Genomic DNA, 15,146 nt, shown 5'->3' with positions numbered 1-15,146 from the left:
GTCCGGGCACATGCCTGGGTCACAGGCCAGGTGCCCAGTACGGGGCGTGCAGCAATCGTTGCCATTTCTCTCACAAATCAATGTTTCCCTCCCTCTCTTCCTCCTTTCCCATCTCTCTAAAAGCAAATAAAAATAAAATAAAATAATTTTTAATTTCTCTAAGAAAATGCTGGGCTTTTTCTTCGATGGCACATTCTCAAGGTTGTGTCCATCAATGAGGACTCACCAATCACCTGTTATTTATTAAGCACCAACCACTAAGTGTTTACGCAGCATCAACTGTGGGCCCCTTCTGTACCAGGTCCTGTGCCAGCAAGGGCGGGAAGAATGTGCCCTGTCCCCTTAGGACATGAGCTGGGGATGCACAGGGCCAGACCCTCCCAGCCCTGCCCCTGTGGGGCCCTGGCCCATCACACACACACACCCACAGTCTCACTTGAATGACATCCAACTACACAAGGGTGAGAAGAAGGTGCTGGCACAGCTTCTGGGCCTCACCAAGCTCCCAGCAGGAGCTCCTAAGAGGGGGCAACCCACTCCTATCCTGGGTTAAATGATGCCCCCCCATCCCCGCCAAATATGTCCATGTCCAGGAACCTTCAAATGTAACCTGACTGGGAAAAAGGGTCATTCTCAAAATTAAGAATCTTGAGATGACATCCAGGTGGACCCAGGTGGGCCTTAACATATAACAATATGAGACCCAGAGAGCAGAGACAGCCAGAGAGAAGGGACGGCCGTGTGAAGGCGGAGGCAGAGTATGGGGCCTCCAAGCTGAAGAAGTGCCGGAGCCAGCAAGTGCTGGGAGGCATAAGCAAGGGTCCCCCCTCCAGTGCCTAAGGAGGGAGTGGGGCCCTGGAGACAGTCCGGTCTTAGACTTCCAGCCTCCAGCACTGTAAGAGAATAAGCCTCTGTTGTCGCAGGAGACCAAGTGTGCAGTCATTTGTTACAGCAGCCCGAGGAAATAAAGAGACACCCCAAGGCCTGAAACCCTATCTCCACACTCAGGAGGGACTGGCCAGGGGCCCAAGGGAAAACGCCAACAGGAGGGGGACACACAGGCAGCACCTACTGGGGCTCAGCATCCTTTCAGGAGTGAACACAGATGCCCCCACCCACTGTCCCCTAAAGCACCAAATGCCCTGGGATTAAGTGTCAGGCAAATCCCACACATGCACGAGGGTGGGGGCAGAGTCTGGTGCGACCCCCTCCTGAACCGATCTCAGTGAGGAAGTATTTACGGCACCGGAACAGAAGAGCGAGATGATCAGTGAAACCCCCCACAAGCACACAGCTCATGGCCAGGATCACAGCCACCAGTGCACAGGGTGCGGCAGGAGCAACGCCTGCCCGAGTGTGGTTGGCAGGGTAATAATATGGGTATGATAACTTACATTTTAATCTGAACATTTCACCTAAAATGTCATATGATGTGCTTGAGTGTGATACTGTTGTTACAGAATTACATGCTCATGATTTTTATAAAAAAGGGGTGTTACGTGTACTGGACCCTGTACAACACCTGTATGTGCCAGGTACGTCTGACGCCCTTGCCCACCTGCTTCCTCCCATAATCCCCAAAGCAGCCCTACAGGTGGGCTCAGTCCTACTAATCAAGAAACTGAGGTTCACAGATGACTGAACTGCACCACGTCGTGTCATTGGTCACTGAACCCCAGGGCCAGGCCCCGGCCTCTGCACCCCAGACCCACCACAATCCATCAGGAAAAGCAGGACCCACACCAAGCAGGATGCCCAGGAGCCAGCGGCTATGTTAGGGGACGGCGGCTGGTCAGGCCTTCAGAGGCAGGTGGCATAAACTAGGGCCAGAGCAGCATGGGAAACAGCCCCGAGGAGACACCTAAATGCCAAGTGCTGTATCAGGGCACAAGGTCAGGGTCCGTCTAGAAATAGAGATTCATTTTAACATCAGCCGCAGGCAGAAAGGGCTAGGAAGGCAACTTCCAATGGGGACAAACACATCATACGGTACATTCTCAGGCCAACCTTGGGACACTCCATAGCCTCGCTGCCCAGGTCTCCACTCAGTCCAACCCCCAAATCCTTTGTGAGGGCGCCCGCCTCACAGGGTCTTCCAGTCCCCCGGGGACTGTGTGGACTTCGAGCCCCGACTGGCTCCGGGCGGCCTCACTGCAGGGCATGGAAGCACAGTCCAGAAGGACACGCCCTCCCCGAAGGCCCCCACTGAGGCCTGTCTGAGTTGATTGCGAGACATTTGTCTCAGCCTTTGTCAACATCTTCACCGTAGTCCAAGCTTCCCAGGCAGTTTTGGGTCTAATCCACAGGGGTCAGGTGGCCAATCACACAAAAGGCAATTTTGGTTTTTATGCATTGGCCATGCAGAGGCACCTCAGCCATGGGGACATGGTAGGGCTGGATATCAAGGAGTCCTGGGGAGAAACTGTATTAACGGCAGAAAAATCGGTGTACTACTTCCTTCCAAACTTGCCCTCTCAGCGTTGCTGTTCTCTGGAGGAATAATGGTGAACACTTCTGCACATGCTACGTGCCTCTGCTCTGAGTGACAATGTTACATCGCTTCAATCAGTGCCATTGCAAACACACGAGGCAGGTTCTCTCATATGTCTGTTCTGCAAACGAGGAAACTGAGGCAGAGAGAAGTTACACAGCTGCAAAGCCCAGGCAGACTGGCTCCAGGAACTGTGTTCTTAACTACTAGTCGACATTGCTTCATCTTTTTGAGAGAGAACCTCCAAGGATCTGGATCCAGGTCAAAGGAACTGGACTAGTCTCCATGGTGAGGGGAGACCATGTGGCCCACCAGGAGGGAAAGGAGATGGGCTGGAGAATCAAAGGAGAGGAGAAGAGGGTTCCCAGAGAGAACATTCTAGAAGCCCAGATGGCTTGTTTCCCAACACAAAGGGGAGAAGAAATAAAATAAGGCCTAGATGGCCCAGAGGCCTAGGTCTAGGCTTGGGCTTCCTTAGCAACTTCTAGGCTCTCCTGTGAGGCCCCCGGCTCCAAAGGCCTGGGCCCAAGGTTACATGGGAGCAGGCAAGAGACCCAGGAGTGCTGGTGGTTCCCAGTTCCCTAAGGAAAAGTGTTGTTCCTCAAGAACAAAAAACACACCCACATCCACAAAATCATCATCATCATCACAACTGTCATTATTATCATAACCACTTAACTGAGCACCTACGATGTGTAGTCACTCCACTAGTTCATGGATTACCTCGTTACTCCTCACACCTACTCCTCTAGGTGGCCACTGTCCCTATTCCACAGGTGGGGAACCGAAAGGTCAGGAAGAGTAAGCAGCAGCTTCAGTGGGGGTCTGGAGGAGTGGGTAAGACAGCACAGGCTTCGGAGGCACACGGACAGCCCTGACTCCAAATCCCGGCTCTGCACTCACCAGCTGTGGGGTCTGCAGCAAACAAGCTCTTTTGACGATTTCAATCAGAGATGCCAGAAGTGATGCATCTCAAATGTCAACTCCAAGTGGCTGGCCCTGGCTGCCTGCAGTGCTTTGGTGGAGAGGATTCTGACCCACATCTGAACTCATGGGAAAGAGTGTCCTGATCAATTACTAACAGCTGTCACAGGGGCAGACAGCTGGAGAGACAGCACCAGTGCCACCTATTTGCCACCCTGGCTTACAGAGACAGCCACACAAATACATGGCTGCACTTGCACAGACAGTGGATTCTTGACTTACGTACCAAGCAACTCGATGTCTTTTCAACAGCTGGATATCCACGTGGGAGCAAACAGACCTAGACCCCTATATTGTGCTATACACAATTAAATTAAATGGACTTGGGTCTTAGACCTATAGCCAACATTACAAAGCTTCTAGAAGAAAACATGGAAGAAAATATTTGTGACATGGAGTAAAAAAAGATTTCTTAGGAAACAGAAGTCTATAGACATAAAATGAAAAATCCATAAACTAGACATCATTCAGAACTTCTGCTCATGGAAGACACTGTTAAGAAAAGAAGTACACTTGCATCCAGAATACGTGAAGAATGTCTACAAGGAGACAAACAGTTTTCAAGGTGGATGAGGGCCAACAGGAGCCATAAGAACAATCGACAAGCACATGAAGACGTGTTCCACATTTCAGTCATTAGAAAATCCAAATTAAAACCACAGGGAAATATCCCTCCACACCCACTCAAGTGGCTAAAATTATATAAACTGACAATGGCAAATGTCGGTGAGGAGGTAGAGCAGTCAGAACTCTCACAGCCCCACCCAGTAGGAATGTAAAATAGTACCACCATCTGGCAAAGCGCTTGGTAGTTTCTTCATATATTGATAGTTAAACATTCCCCCAGCATGTGACCCAGCCATTTCATTTTTGGTATTTACCTAAGAGAAATAAAAATACATGTTCAAAACAAACAATAAAACCTAACCAGGCCCTGGCTGGCGTAGCTCAGGGATTGAGCGTGGGCCTGTGAACCAAAGGATCACGGTTTGATTCCCAGTCAGGGCACATGCCTGGGTTGCAGGCCAGTTCCCAGCAAGGGATGCACAAGAAGCAACCATATATTGATATTTCTCTCCTTCCCTCCTTCCCTTCCCCTCTAAAGATAAATAAATAAAATATTTTTTAAAAAACTAACCAGAGGCCCTGGCTGGTGTAGCTCAGTGGATTGAGCACAGGCCTGCGAACCAGAGGATCGCGGTTCGATTCCCAGTCAGGGCACATGCCTGGGTTGCAGGCCGGTTCCCTGCAGGCCAACTCCCAGCAGGGGACGCACGAAAGGCAACCATACATTGATGTTTCTCTCCCTCTCTCTTTCCCCTCTAAAGAAAAATAAATAAATAAAATCTTAAAAAAAAAAAACTAACCAGAATGCTCATAGTATTTGGTTATGTCTTATAGCCCCTAACTGTAAAAACAACCCAAATATCTCTCAATAAGACAATAAGCAAACTGTGCTGTGTTCACACAGAGGACACACTCGGCAGCATGCACGAATCTCGCAGCATGTGTGCCGAGCTGAACACAATGGCATACATGCTACATAATTTCTTTTTTTCACTTTTTAAAGTTTTTTCTATATTAATTTATTTAAAAGTATGGTTTCTACTTCTTTTTTAAATATATTTTACTGATTATGCTATTACAGTGGTCCCATTTTTTTCTCCCCTTTATTCTCCTCCATCCTGCACCCCACCTCCCACCAGCATTCCCCTACCTTAGTTCCTGTCCATGGGTCGTACATATAAGTTCTTTGGCTTCTCCATTTCCTATAATATCCTTAACCTCCCCTTATCTATTTTGTACCTACCATTTATGTTTCTTATCCCCTGTACCTTTTCCCCCATTCTCCCTTCTCCTTCTCCCTGCTCATAACCCTCCATGTGATCTCCATTTCTCTGGTTCTGTTCCTGTTCTAGTTGTTCACTTAATTTGTTTTTGTTTTTGTTTTTAGGTTCAGTTGTTAATAGTTGTGAGACTGTGGTCATTTCACTGTCATATTTTTGATCATCTTCCTTTTCTTAGATAAGTTCCTTGAACGTTTCATACAATAAGGGCTTGGTGATGATGAACTCCTTTAACTTGACCTTATCTGGGAAGCACTTTATCTGCCCTTCCATTCTAAATGAAAGCTTTGCTGGATAGAGTCATCTTGGATGTAGGTCCTTGCCTTTCATGACTTTGAATACTTCTTTCCAGCCCCTTCTTGCCTTCAAGGTTTCTTTTGAGAAATCAGTTGACAGCCTTATGGGAACCCTTTTGTAGGTAACTGTCTCCTTTCTCTTGCTGCTTTTAAGATTCTCTCCTTATCTTTAATCTTTGGTAATGTAATTATGATGTGCCCTGGTGTATACTTCCTTGACTACAACTCCTTTAGGACTCTGAGCTTCCTGGACTCCCTGGAAGTCTATTTCCTATGCCAGATTAGGGAAGTTCTCCTTCATTAAGTTTTCAAGTAAGTTTTTAATTTCTTGCTCTTCCTCTTCTTTTTCTGGCACCCCTATGATTTGGATGTTGGAATGTTTAAAATTACCCCAAGGATTCCTAAGCCTCTCCTCATTTCTTTGAATTTTTGTTTCTTCATTCTGTTCTGGTTGAATATTCATTTCTTCCTTCTGTTCTAAATCATTGATTTGAGTCCTGGTTTCCTTCCAATTACTGTAGGTTCCCTGTACATCTTCCTTTATTTCACTTGTCATAGCCTTTACTTCTTCCTCTATTTTGTGATCATACTCAACCATTTCTGTGAGCATCCTGATTACCAGTATTTTGAACTGTAAATCTGATAGGTCTGGCTATCTCTTCATCGCTTAGTTCTATTTTTGGACCTTTTATCTGTTCTTTCATTTGGGCCATATTTTTTTTTGTCTCAGTGAGCCTGTTGTGTTGTAAGGGCAGGGCAACCCACCTCGCTATGTTGTGATGCTGTATGTGGGGGCAGGGTCTGAGAGGGAACAATGCTGCTTGTTTGGCTCTCCATCAGCTTTCAGTCACTTCCAACATTACCCACAAGCAAACTGGGCCCTTCTGGTGCTGATTCCCAGATGGGTGGGTTTGTGTGCATTCCAGGACTCTGTGGGTCCCTCCAATGAAATTTCCTGTGACGCTGGGAGTTTTTCCCACTACCTCAGCCCCCACAGATTTTTACTGCCAGAGGTTTTGACGCTTTATTTTCCCATGCTGGAACCCTGGGATGCACAGTCTGTCTCACTCCCCAGTTGTTCCTCCTGATTTACCTGCATGCAAATATGGGACTGGCCAGACCACCAGCCACCACCTCACCCAGTCCTCCAGCCACTGCCTTGCCAGGAGATCTCTCCATCCCGGCTGCCCGTCTCCACCCCTCCTACCGGTCTAGATAAATGTTTCTTCTTTAACTTCTTGGTTGTCAGACTTCCATACAGTTGATTTTCTGGCAGCTCTGGTTGTTTTTTGTTTTTAAACTTTTTGTTGTCTCCTTTTGGTTGTATGAGGAGGCAAAGTGTATCTACCTATGTCTCCATCTTGGCTGGAAGAGCCTCTTATTTCTTTTTTTTACATGATTCCTTTTAAATTAAGTTCCAAAACAGGCAAACCTAATTTGCAGTGAAAAAAATCAGAACTCTGGTTGCTTGGGAGGGATTGTGTATGAAGGGCCATAAGGAACTTCACAGACACGTGCATGTGTGTGTATATATATGTACATACATATGTATATGACATGTGGGTGGTATCAGTGTCCTATATCTGAGCTAAATCAGAGTATGAGTCACATGGGGGTATCTTTTAACAAAAATACACTGTTAAGATTTATGCATTTCAATGTATATCAATTTTTTAATCTGGTTACACCTAAAATAATTTGCCTGAAGTGTAGGCTAGTTGGCCTTAAAACATGAACAAAATCAGGGACACTATATACATGTGCAGATGTACATGCATGAGGGGTGGGTCCATGCAGGTGGTGTGCACACAGGCATTTCCGTGGGCCTGGCGCCTCCAAGGCACAGCCCCACGGGTGCAGACCAGGTAAGCTTCCTCACATCTGCACTGCCTTGGGCCGCCCTGTCCACTGGCCTCTACAACTTCAAAAGGCTCCTGGGCAGTGGCTCCTGAGGAGGTGGCATCAGGACAGGCAATATTAAACAGGGTCTGTATGGAGACCAGAGACAGCTCCCCCAGGGCCCACAGGGCATCAACAAGAGAACCAGCTAAACCCCCTGCATTGGTGGTAATGGAGGGAGCAAACGTTTGTCCTCTGAGGTCCCCTTCCAGGGGATTGGGATCCAAACCTCCTTGCTGGGGTCCTTGAGCCCTTCCTGCCCCCATCCAAGAAGGCTCCCCAGCATCCTTCCCACAAATACTTCCTCACCTTGTCCCTACAAAATTGGTAGATCTAAGAGGGGCTGACATCCCTCACTCAACCCTTCCCAGAGTGGACAGAAGAGACAGCACTGGGCTGTGCTACAAGCTGGAAAGGAAACCCCAGCCCATGCCCAGGGAGAGAGTCTGGCCAGTGGGCAACTGGTGAGCTGGGGAGGGCAGGAGGAGAGTAACCCAGCTCTGCCTGGAGGGAATGAGAGAAGGCTCCCCCAACTTACATCATCCTCCCTGGGCACTTACATTCCTGCCTGAACCTCCTCTGAAGGTTTTGGAGGCATTCGTGAGTCAAGAAGAACAAAGGACCAAGGAAGCAGAGTAGGAACAAGACCTTCTGCCCATCCCCTCAGAAGGAACACCAGGCCTCCTTTTCGTCTCCTGGAAAGGAGAAGGTCTACGGCAGGGGCTGCCCTCGGACCTGCACAAAGCAGTATGAAAAACACAGAGCAAGGGTCACCTCTAGGCTGACCTAGCCAGCTCAGACCTAGTGAAGCTCCAGGGGCCAGTGTGGTGATTCAGATCAAGGTCACATCAAGTCCCAGCATTGCCACCTCCAACGAAACTCTGCACACTCACTGTGAGCTGGAGGACAATCGGAGGGTCAGCCCCAGCCCCTTCACTTCACGAAGCCTGGGAGAGTTGTTGCGCACAGTCAGTCCCACGGGGGTCAGCCCCACCCCACTGCTTGTATTAGGTCCCCTTCCTGCTCCCCACCAGCCTCCCCACCAAGCTGTCCTCACTCTTCTCCACCCCACTGAATAGCCACATGACACACTAGAGCTTGTCACATGCTGAGCCATATGGTTTCTTCTGGTCTATTAGGGCTCCCTGTAGACAGCAGGCTCTTTGAAGGGTGAAGACTGCGGCCTGGGTTTGACCCCACGGGGCCCAGCGCAATGCTGGGCACACAATGCCAGCCCTCCCTAAATGTCTGTTGATCCATTTGGGCAGGAAAACCAGATCATAAAAGACGTGGGCCTGGAAACAATCCACAGCATTCCCAGAGAGAGAGCCCCAAACCCCTACCCTCCTCCCAACCCAGCCGGCACCATCCACACAACTTGAGTTCTAGCTGGGAACTGGGCTCTCATTCAGTCCATCTGCTCAACATCTCTCTGGTTGTTTTTTCTCAGTTTCATATTAGAAAAAAAACCTTCAAAAACACAAACAGCAACGAGGTGGGAAAGGGGAGGAGGACAAGTTGCAGCAGGCACGGCAGTGGGAGGCAGTGGCCCTGTGGGGGGAACAAGCTTCTCAGGCCGGCCATCCCCCCAGCAGGCCCTCCCCAGTGGGAGAAGCGGCTAGAAGGGCTACCCCTGCACGCTGGGGTGGGACGAGAAGAGTGCCTCACCCAAATTAGCTTGGGTCTTTGAATTTCACTCAATCTGCTGACTACAGTAGGAACACAAGTGTCTCCAAGTCCCATACAATTCGTCCACCTCTGACATTCTGATTCCCGAGGGGATGGATACCTAAGGGGTACGCCTGCTCCCCCTGCCGTTACCTGCACTGCCAAAGGGCACAGAAGCCAGGCCCCCACAGTCCCTTCTGGGTCATTCCCTCTCAGAAAATGGCTGTAACATTTATCCAGCTGCTCCAAAACTGGGGCCACTCTTGCCTCCTGCCTCTCCCAAACCCTCATATCTCATCCATCTACCTCCCAGGAAATCTGAAGCCAGACCATTTCCAAATGACTTACAGGGCCTTCAGGGTCAGGCCTCCACCCTCTCCTCACCAGACTCCTGTGGAGGGCCCTCAACTCGTCTCCCACGCCCCACTCTGCTCCTTCCTACACACTCTCCACACAACAGCCAAGGCGTCTTGTTCAAAAGTCCCATCATCTTACTCCTCTGACTAAAATCTTCAATAATTCCATTGCATTTAGTTAGAAGAAAGCCCAAAATCTTCAGTAAACCTTCCGAGGGTCTGACTCTTTGTCCCTAACTGTGGGTGCTCTGGCCATCCTGGCCTCCTGGTTGGAGAAACTCTCTGTCCCGCCTGAGAGCATGTCAGAGCCTGCAGTGTCGGAGCCTGCAGTGTCAGAGCCTGCAGTGTCGGAGCCTGCAGCAGTGCTTTCTGCAGAGTGCGTCTGGATGGGAACGTTGGTAAAACGCAGACTCTGATTCCACAGCCTGGAGTGGGGCCTCTCTGCATTTCTCAGGAGCTCCCAAATCAAGCCGGTGTTAGTGGTCTCTCGGCCTGACAGCACCTTTGCCTAAGTCCTACTCAGCTCTCCGGGTTCAGCTTAAACATCATTCCCTCAAAGAAGCCCTACCTGACCCTCTCCATCCACAGACCTTATATTGGCCCCCAGGTAGGCTGTGCTTCTCCTTTGTAACAGTCATTGCACCGAACTGTTCATCTCTCGTTCTTAAAATTATTTTTTCAACTCTCATCTCCCGAGCCAGACTATAAGCTCCAGAACGAGGACCACCACAATGTCTTATTCACCTTTAAGTCACCAGCCTTCAGCATATTGTCAGCATTTGTAGTAAAAAGCTGTTGGTCTTGCCTGCCTGTACCCACTTTCTCTTCTCACAGTGAACCCTCAATTTTCCTTTGAAGAGCCACCCTTCTCCCACTCATGGCTGTTAGGGTTTAGGTAGAGGACGTGAGACCCAAGTCTGGCCAATCAGAGTCTTCCATCTCTCTGGTTGTGATGATTGGTTCATGTGCTTCATGTGACCTCAGAAAGGCCAATGAGCTTCTATTCTCCCTGGGACTTCCCATAGCAAGCAGGAGCAGCTGTCACATTCCTGTCATCACAGAGTCAAAGTTTAACAAAGAATGAAACCAAATCAGAAGAGAAGTGGAAAGAGACAGATTTCATGGATGCAGCCATGCCTAGAATCTATACTTGCCATTACAAAGGCAATAAAGTCCCTTTGATGCTCAAGCCAAAGTGAGTTATGTTTCTGTCACTTGAAATCAAGAGTCTTGACTTAATAGAACATCAAATAAATATTGGGTGTTGAATGAATTAAATGGGTATGTGAGTAATTAAAGACTGCGGAGAGAACTCAGTGACTCCTGCCAGGGAGCTTGCAGAGTCCTCCCTGTACACTCCCAGCATCCATCCATGAGCACAGACAAGCACCCCACACCCCATTTTGCAGACCAGCGTGCGGAAACATACACTGGCGACACACTCCTCAGCACTACCCGGTGTACACAAGCCACTGCAGCACCTGGCTCAGTGACTAGCACTGTGACCAGGCTGAGAAGGCAGCTGGGCTTTCAGTGCCCCCGGGGTATCCCACCAGGAGGAGAGCAGAGCTGTCTTCAGCCAGCCTATTCCCCACCCATCCCTGGATCCTAATCCAATATGGGCGGGCTCTGACTGCCACTCACTGGTATCTCCCCTCGGTGCATACCACACAGCTCTGCATGGGAGACATTCAATATGGGATGATCACAGAAAGATGGTTTTTATCCACTTCCCTTGGGGTTACGACTTTGTAATGGATTAGGTTAGGGAAGACGGGGTACAACAGATAGCAAAAGAGAAGAGCCCTAATTATTTGCCTGTGAGTCACCTCACAGCAGAGCTCCAGGACAGAGATGGAGGCTGGCCTCAATCTCCCCTCCGATGGCTCAGGAGGCAGGTGACTTCTTCAAAGCTAGTCCTCACCTGGCAGAATGTAAGGGAGGGAGGTGCAGTGCTACCCAGGCAGGCACACTGCCTGAGCCAAGTCCTCTCTGAGGGCACGTCAGGAGTGTTTGGCCGTCCGGACATGGAGGACCAAAGGGTAAACGGGGAAGAGCACAGTGTGGGGAGGGCACTGCCCCCTCAGCTCCTGGGCAGGAATGAGAGGGGCCTGGGCCTGGGGTCCTAAGATGTGCTCTCCTACAAGAGACTTGTGAATAAACTGTAATTGGAAAAGAACTACTGGCTCCCCAGAACCTCTAAGGCAACTGTCCCACAGGGGCTGGCAGGACAGGGCCCGCTGAAGAAGGCCAGTCAGAGGCAGGGAGACCAGCATGCAAACTCCATTCAAGAGCAGGAGGGTCCCAGCCCCCAGGTCCTGGTAGCCCTGCTGGACAGTAGCCCCATAAGGCACTACTAGCCTGCAGCTGCCTTCTAAGCCTCTCCCACTTACTCCTGCCTGGGTCCCTAGTTCCAGAAGCCCACAGCTCCACAAGGCCTCTCACTAATTGCCAAGCACCCGCCAAGCCCACTCAGCCCCGGTCAGTCTATTTCCTCACCATGCCCTAACACCCCTGTGTCTCACACTCACACCCTCCTCCTGCACTGCTAAGCTCAAGTGAGCGCTGCTTCCCAGAGGTGTCTGGGCCTCCGCAGTCCCACGGGGACAGACACAGCGGGGCCTGCTGTGCTGCCACAACAAAGTGCAGCCTTGAGGTTTACCACCACCCCACCCCACCCCGCCCATTGCCTCCCCCACTTACCAACTCTAAGCCTCTTACCTTCATGGTGGGAGGTGCAGTGAGAGGAGGGGACAGAGACCGGTCTGGGAGAGTCACATCTGAGCTGTTGGCCAGCTCCTGCTTCCTGAAAGGAGCACAGAACACAGAAGAGGTGAGTAAGGGCCCGCCTGTACCATCCCCTCTCTCCTCTAAAGCGGCAGGCCTTGGCGACAGAGTCTAACACACACTGCTCAACATTAGAGTGGGGTGCATTTCTTTGCTGGGATGCAGAAAAATCTAAAGCCAGGCTGTTTCAAGTGTGGCCCCTGATCCAGCAGATCAGCATCACCTGGGCACTGTGAGAACGCAAATTCTGTCCTGGCTGGTATGGCTCAATGGATTGAGTGCCAGCTGGCAAACCAAACAGTCACTGGTTCGATTCCCAGTCAGGGCACATGCCTGGGTTGTGGGCCAGGCCCCCAGTTGGTGGCATGCAAGAGGCAACCACACATTGATGTTTCTCTCCCTCTCTTTCTCCCTCCCTACCCTCTCTCTAAAAATAAATAAAATATTTTTCAATTCTTTTTTAAAAAGTAATACAAATCCTCAGGTGTACACCAGACTCTCCAGTGACAGGGCCCAGGAATCTGTATTTTAACAATCTCTCCAGGTGGTTCTGATGCACACTGAAGCCTGAGAACCACAGAGCTAAAGAGATCCAGGTCTGGGGCTAGGGTGGGAAAAGAAGAGGAAAGGGGTAAACATTTTCAGTTCACCCTCCCTGGGACCCCTTTGCCACCCCCCCCCCCACACACACACACACATACTGGCCAGGCGGCAGTCCTTGGGAGGACGGGCTGCCTGGGGTATAAGCTGCAGGTAAGACTTATTTTAGTCCATGTGGGCTAGGACCAGGGAGAGACAGCTAAACAGAGTTGGGTCACCATGACAACATGACTGCAACAAGTTCGCTGCTCTCACACACTCCCCACTTTCCATCTGGCCCTTGCTGGTGGCCAGGCAGCGCTACTTTGCAGCCTGAGCACCAGGCAGAAGGTCTGCAGCAGAATAAGGCTTCGGAACAACGGTTACGCAACAGGGCCAGCTGGGAAGAACCTGGAGGAGTCCCCAGACGGATGAGGGACTCTGGTGTCCTGGAAGTGCCCTAGTTATCTCCTGGGACAGGAGGAAAGGCAGGATAAGAGCAGTAACAGCCTAAAAGGACCAGAATGAGCCACCCGAGCCCCAATTTCGTAACTGTTTCCTTGTGCAGAGTCCCAGTCTGAAGCAGCTTTAGCCCAGCATCTGGTCCTGCTGAAGTAACCAAAGCACCTCTTTTGCCAACTTGAGATAATGAGAGAACGTTTCTGTACTTCTTTCCAGCCCACGTACCGGCAAGGGGACTAACAGCCCCACCCCAACCTCGTTCATGAGAGAAGCCGGCTCCCTGCAGAGCCCAGCGCCCCACCTTTCCAGGGCAAGCCCTTGCCTGACAGGCCTAGTCTAAGAGAAACCAGGCCTGGTGCCACAGGGCCCTGTCCACCCTGACACCACCCTGTGGGCCCTGCCACCTCTCCCCTGGGAAGCACCCTAAGGAGGCTACGTGAACATCTGGCTTGGGGAGGACCCACGTGACCCCCATTAACCTCAACCCTGCCCATTCCTCCTCTCTGCTGCCCCTTCCTCCTCCATTCTTCTTGGGCTTGGCCTCACTCTGATGGCTGGAGAGGGGTCTCCTCCCCCCTGATGATCCAGACTGTAACTAGCTCAGGAACCAGCAGGGCCGAGACCTGGCACATGTACAGACACACTCCCACAGACACAAATGTGCGCCTTCGAGCTCTCAGCCAGAGCAGCTGGCCTCCCTCCACAGCAGGGGTCAGGCCCTCTCCACCTGTGGACCTGACAGGGCTCGGTCCAGCCCCTCTGCCCTCCCCCAAGCGGCCACTGCTCCTCCTCTATGGGCCTGCACTCCTGAAAGCCGTGGTGGGGGAAAGGGAAGGGAGGAAGAATGATCAAGGATGGTCCCCTGAGGTGAGGATGGGCAAAGACAGCTCCCTGGGGGGCTGGGAGTCTGGTAAAAAAAGCATGCGGGGAGGGGTGGGCAAGCTCCCCAACCAGAGACTCTAGGACTGCTGGAGGTGAGCTGAGGACTTCTGGCCTACTCCCCTGGAGACGGCTTGTGGGCAAACTTGACCCATAGCTGCCCTTGGTCGCCAATAACACAAACCCCAGGGGAGAGCAATACCAGCAGGTTCTAGTATCAGTGGTCACGAGACGCTCATACACAGTCTGGTTCTCCCCATGAGGCAACAAGCTGTTCACTCCCATGAGACCAGAGCAGATGTGACTCTTATCCAAGGTCCCTGCGTCCCAAACAAAGGGCCCTCGTAACCTGCCCTGGGCTGAGCCCCTCTCCTCTGAGCCAGCCTGCTCTCCACGGATGGGGGAATAAGTTCCAAGGACCAGTCTCCAGGGAGTGAGGACTGCCAGGTGGGAGCACAGGGCATCTCCCACCAGAAGGATTTCCCAAATGATGCTTGGGGCCTGGAAGGTGCAAGAGCAGGAGAGAGCACCCAGCCTCATACCAGCTCCAGGGTTCTGTCTGAGATTCCAGAGGGGACGCCAGGGTGGGCAAAGGCGTGACTGCGGCCCTCTGAAAGATCAGAACTCAGAGCACACAGCAGCCCTGGCTGCAGATTAGAATCTACTCTGACTGGGTAGAGATGGCTCAGAGCGGCACCTATGAGGGAAATGTGCCACGTGGAGCCATCCCTCCTCTCAACTCCACCCCCGCTCCAAGGAGCCAAAGACACTTATTTAAGAGCTAACTTCCCGTTATGAATTGAATTCTGCCCCCCTCCCCACCCAGAGATATGCTAAAGCCCTAACCTCCAGGACCTCTCAGTATGACCTCACTGGAAATAAGGTCTCGCAGATGAAA

The 15,146-nt window shown here is 51.0% G+C and overlaps 1 protein-coding gene across 5 annotated transcripts in view; it reads right to left on the bottom strand.

Moving 5' to 3' along the window:
• Positions 1 to 15,146, bottom strand: part of RAP1GAP2 (RAP1 GTPase activating protein 2) — a 223,428-nt gene that overhangs the window by 96,734 nt on the left and 111,548 nt on the right. For all 5 annotated transcript variants that reach the window (XM_037069725.1, XM_037069722.1, XM_037069721.1 and 2 more), the window contains one exon: positions 12,263 to 12,347. In XM_037069725.1, coding sequence (XP_036925620.1) covers positions 12,263 to 12,347 — 85 coding nt within the window. The remainder of the gene's footprint in view (positions 1 to 12,262; positions 12,348 to 15,146) is intronic.

The sequence above is a fragment of the Sturnira hondurensis genome, unplaced genomic scaffold, assembly GCF_014824575.4.
Source record: "Sturnira hondurensis isolate 20B ecotype Veracruz unplaced genomic scaffold, ASM1482457v3 Scaffold0018728, whole genome shotgun sequence".
Classification (NCBI taxonomy): domain Eukaryota; kingdom Metazoa; phylum Chordata; class Mammalia; order Chiroptera; family Phyllostomidae; genus Sturnira; species Sturnira hondurensis.
The sequence above is the reverse complement of the archived record's forward strand: the minus strand, read 5'-3'. Positions and strand labels throughout refer to the sequence as shown.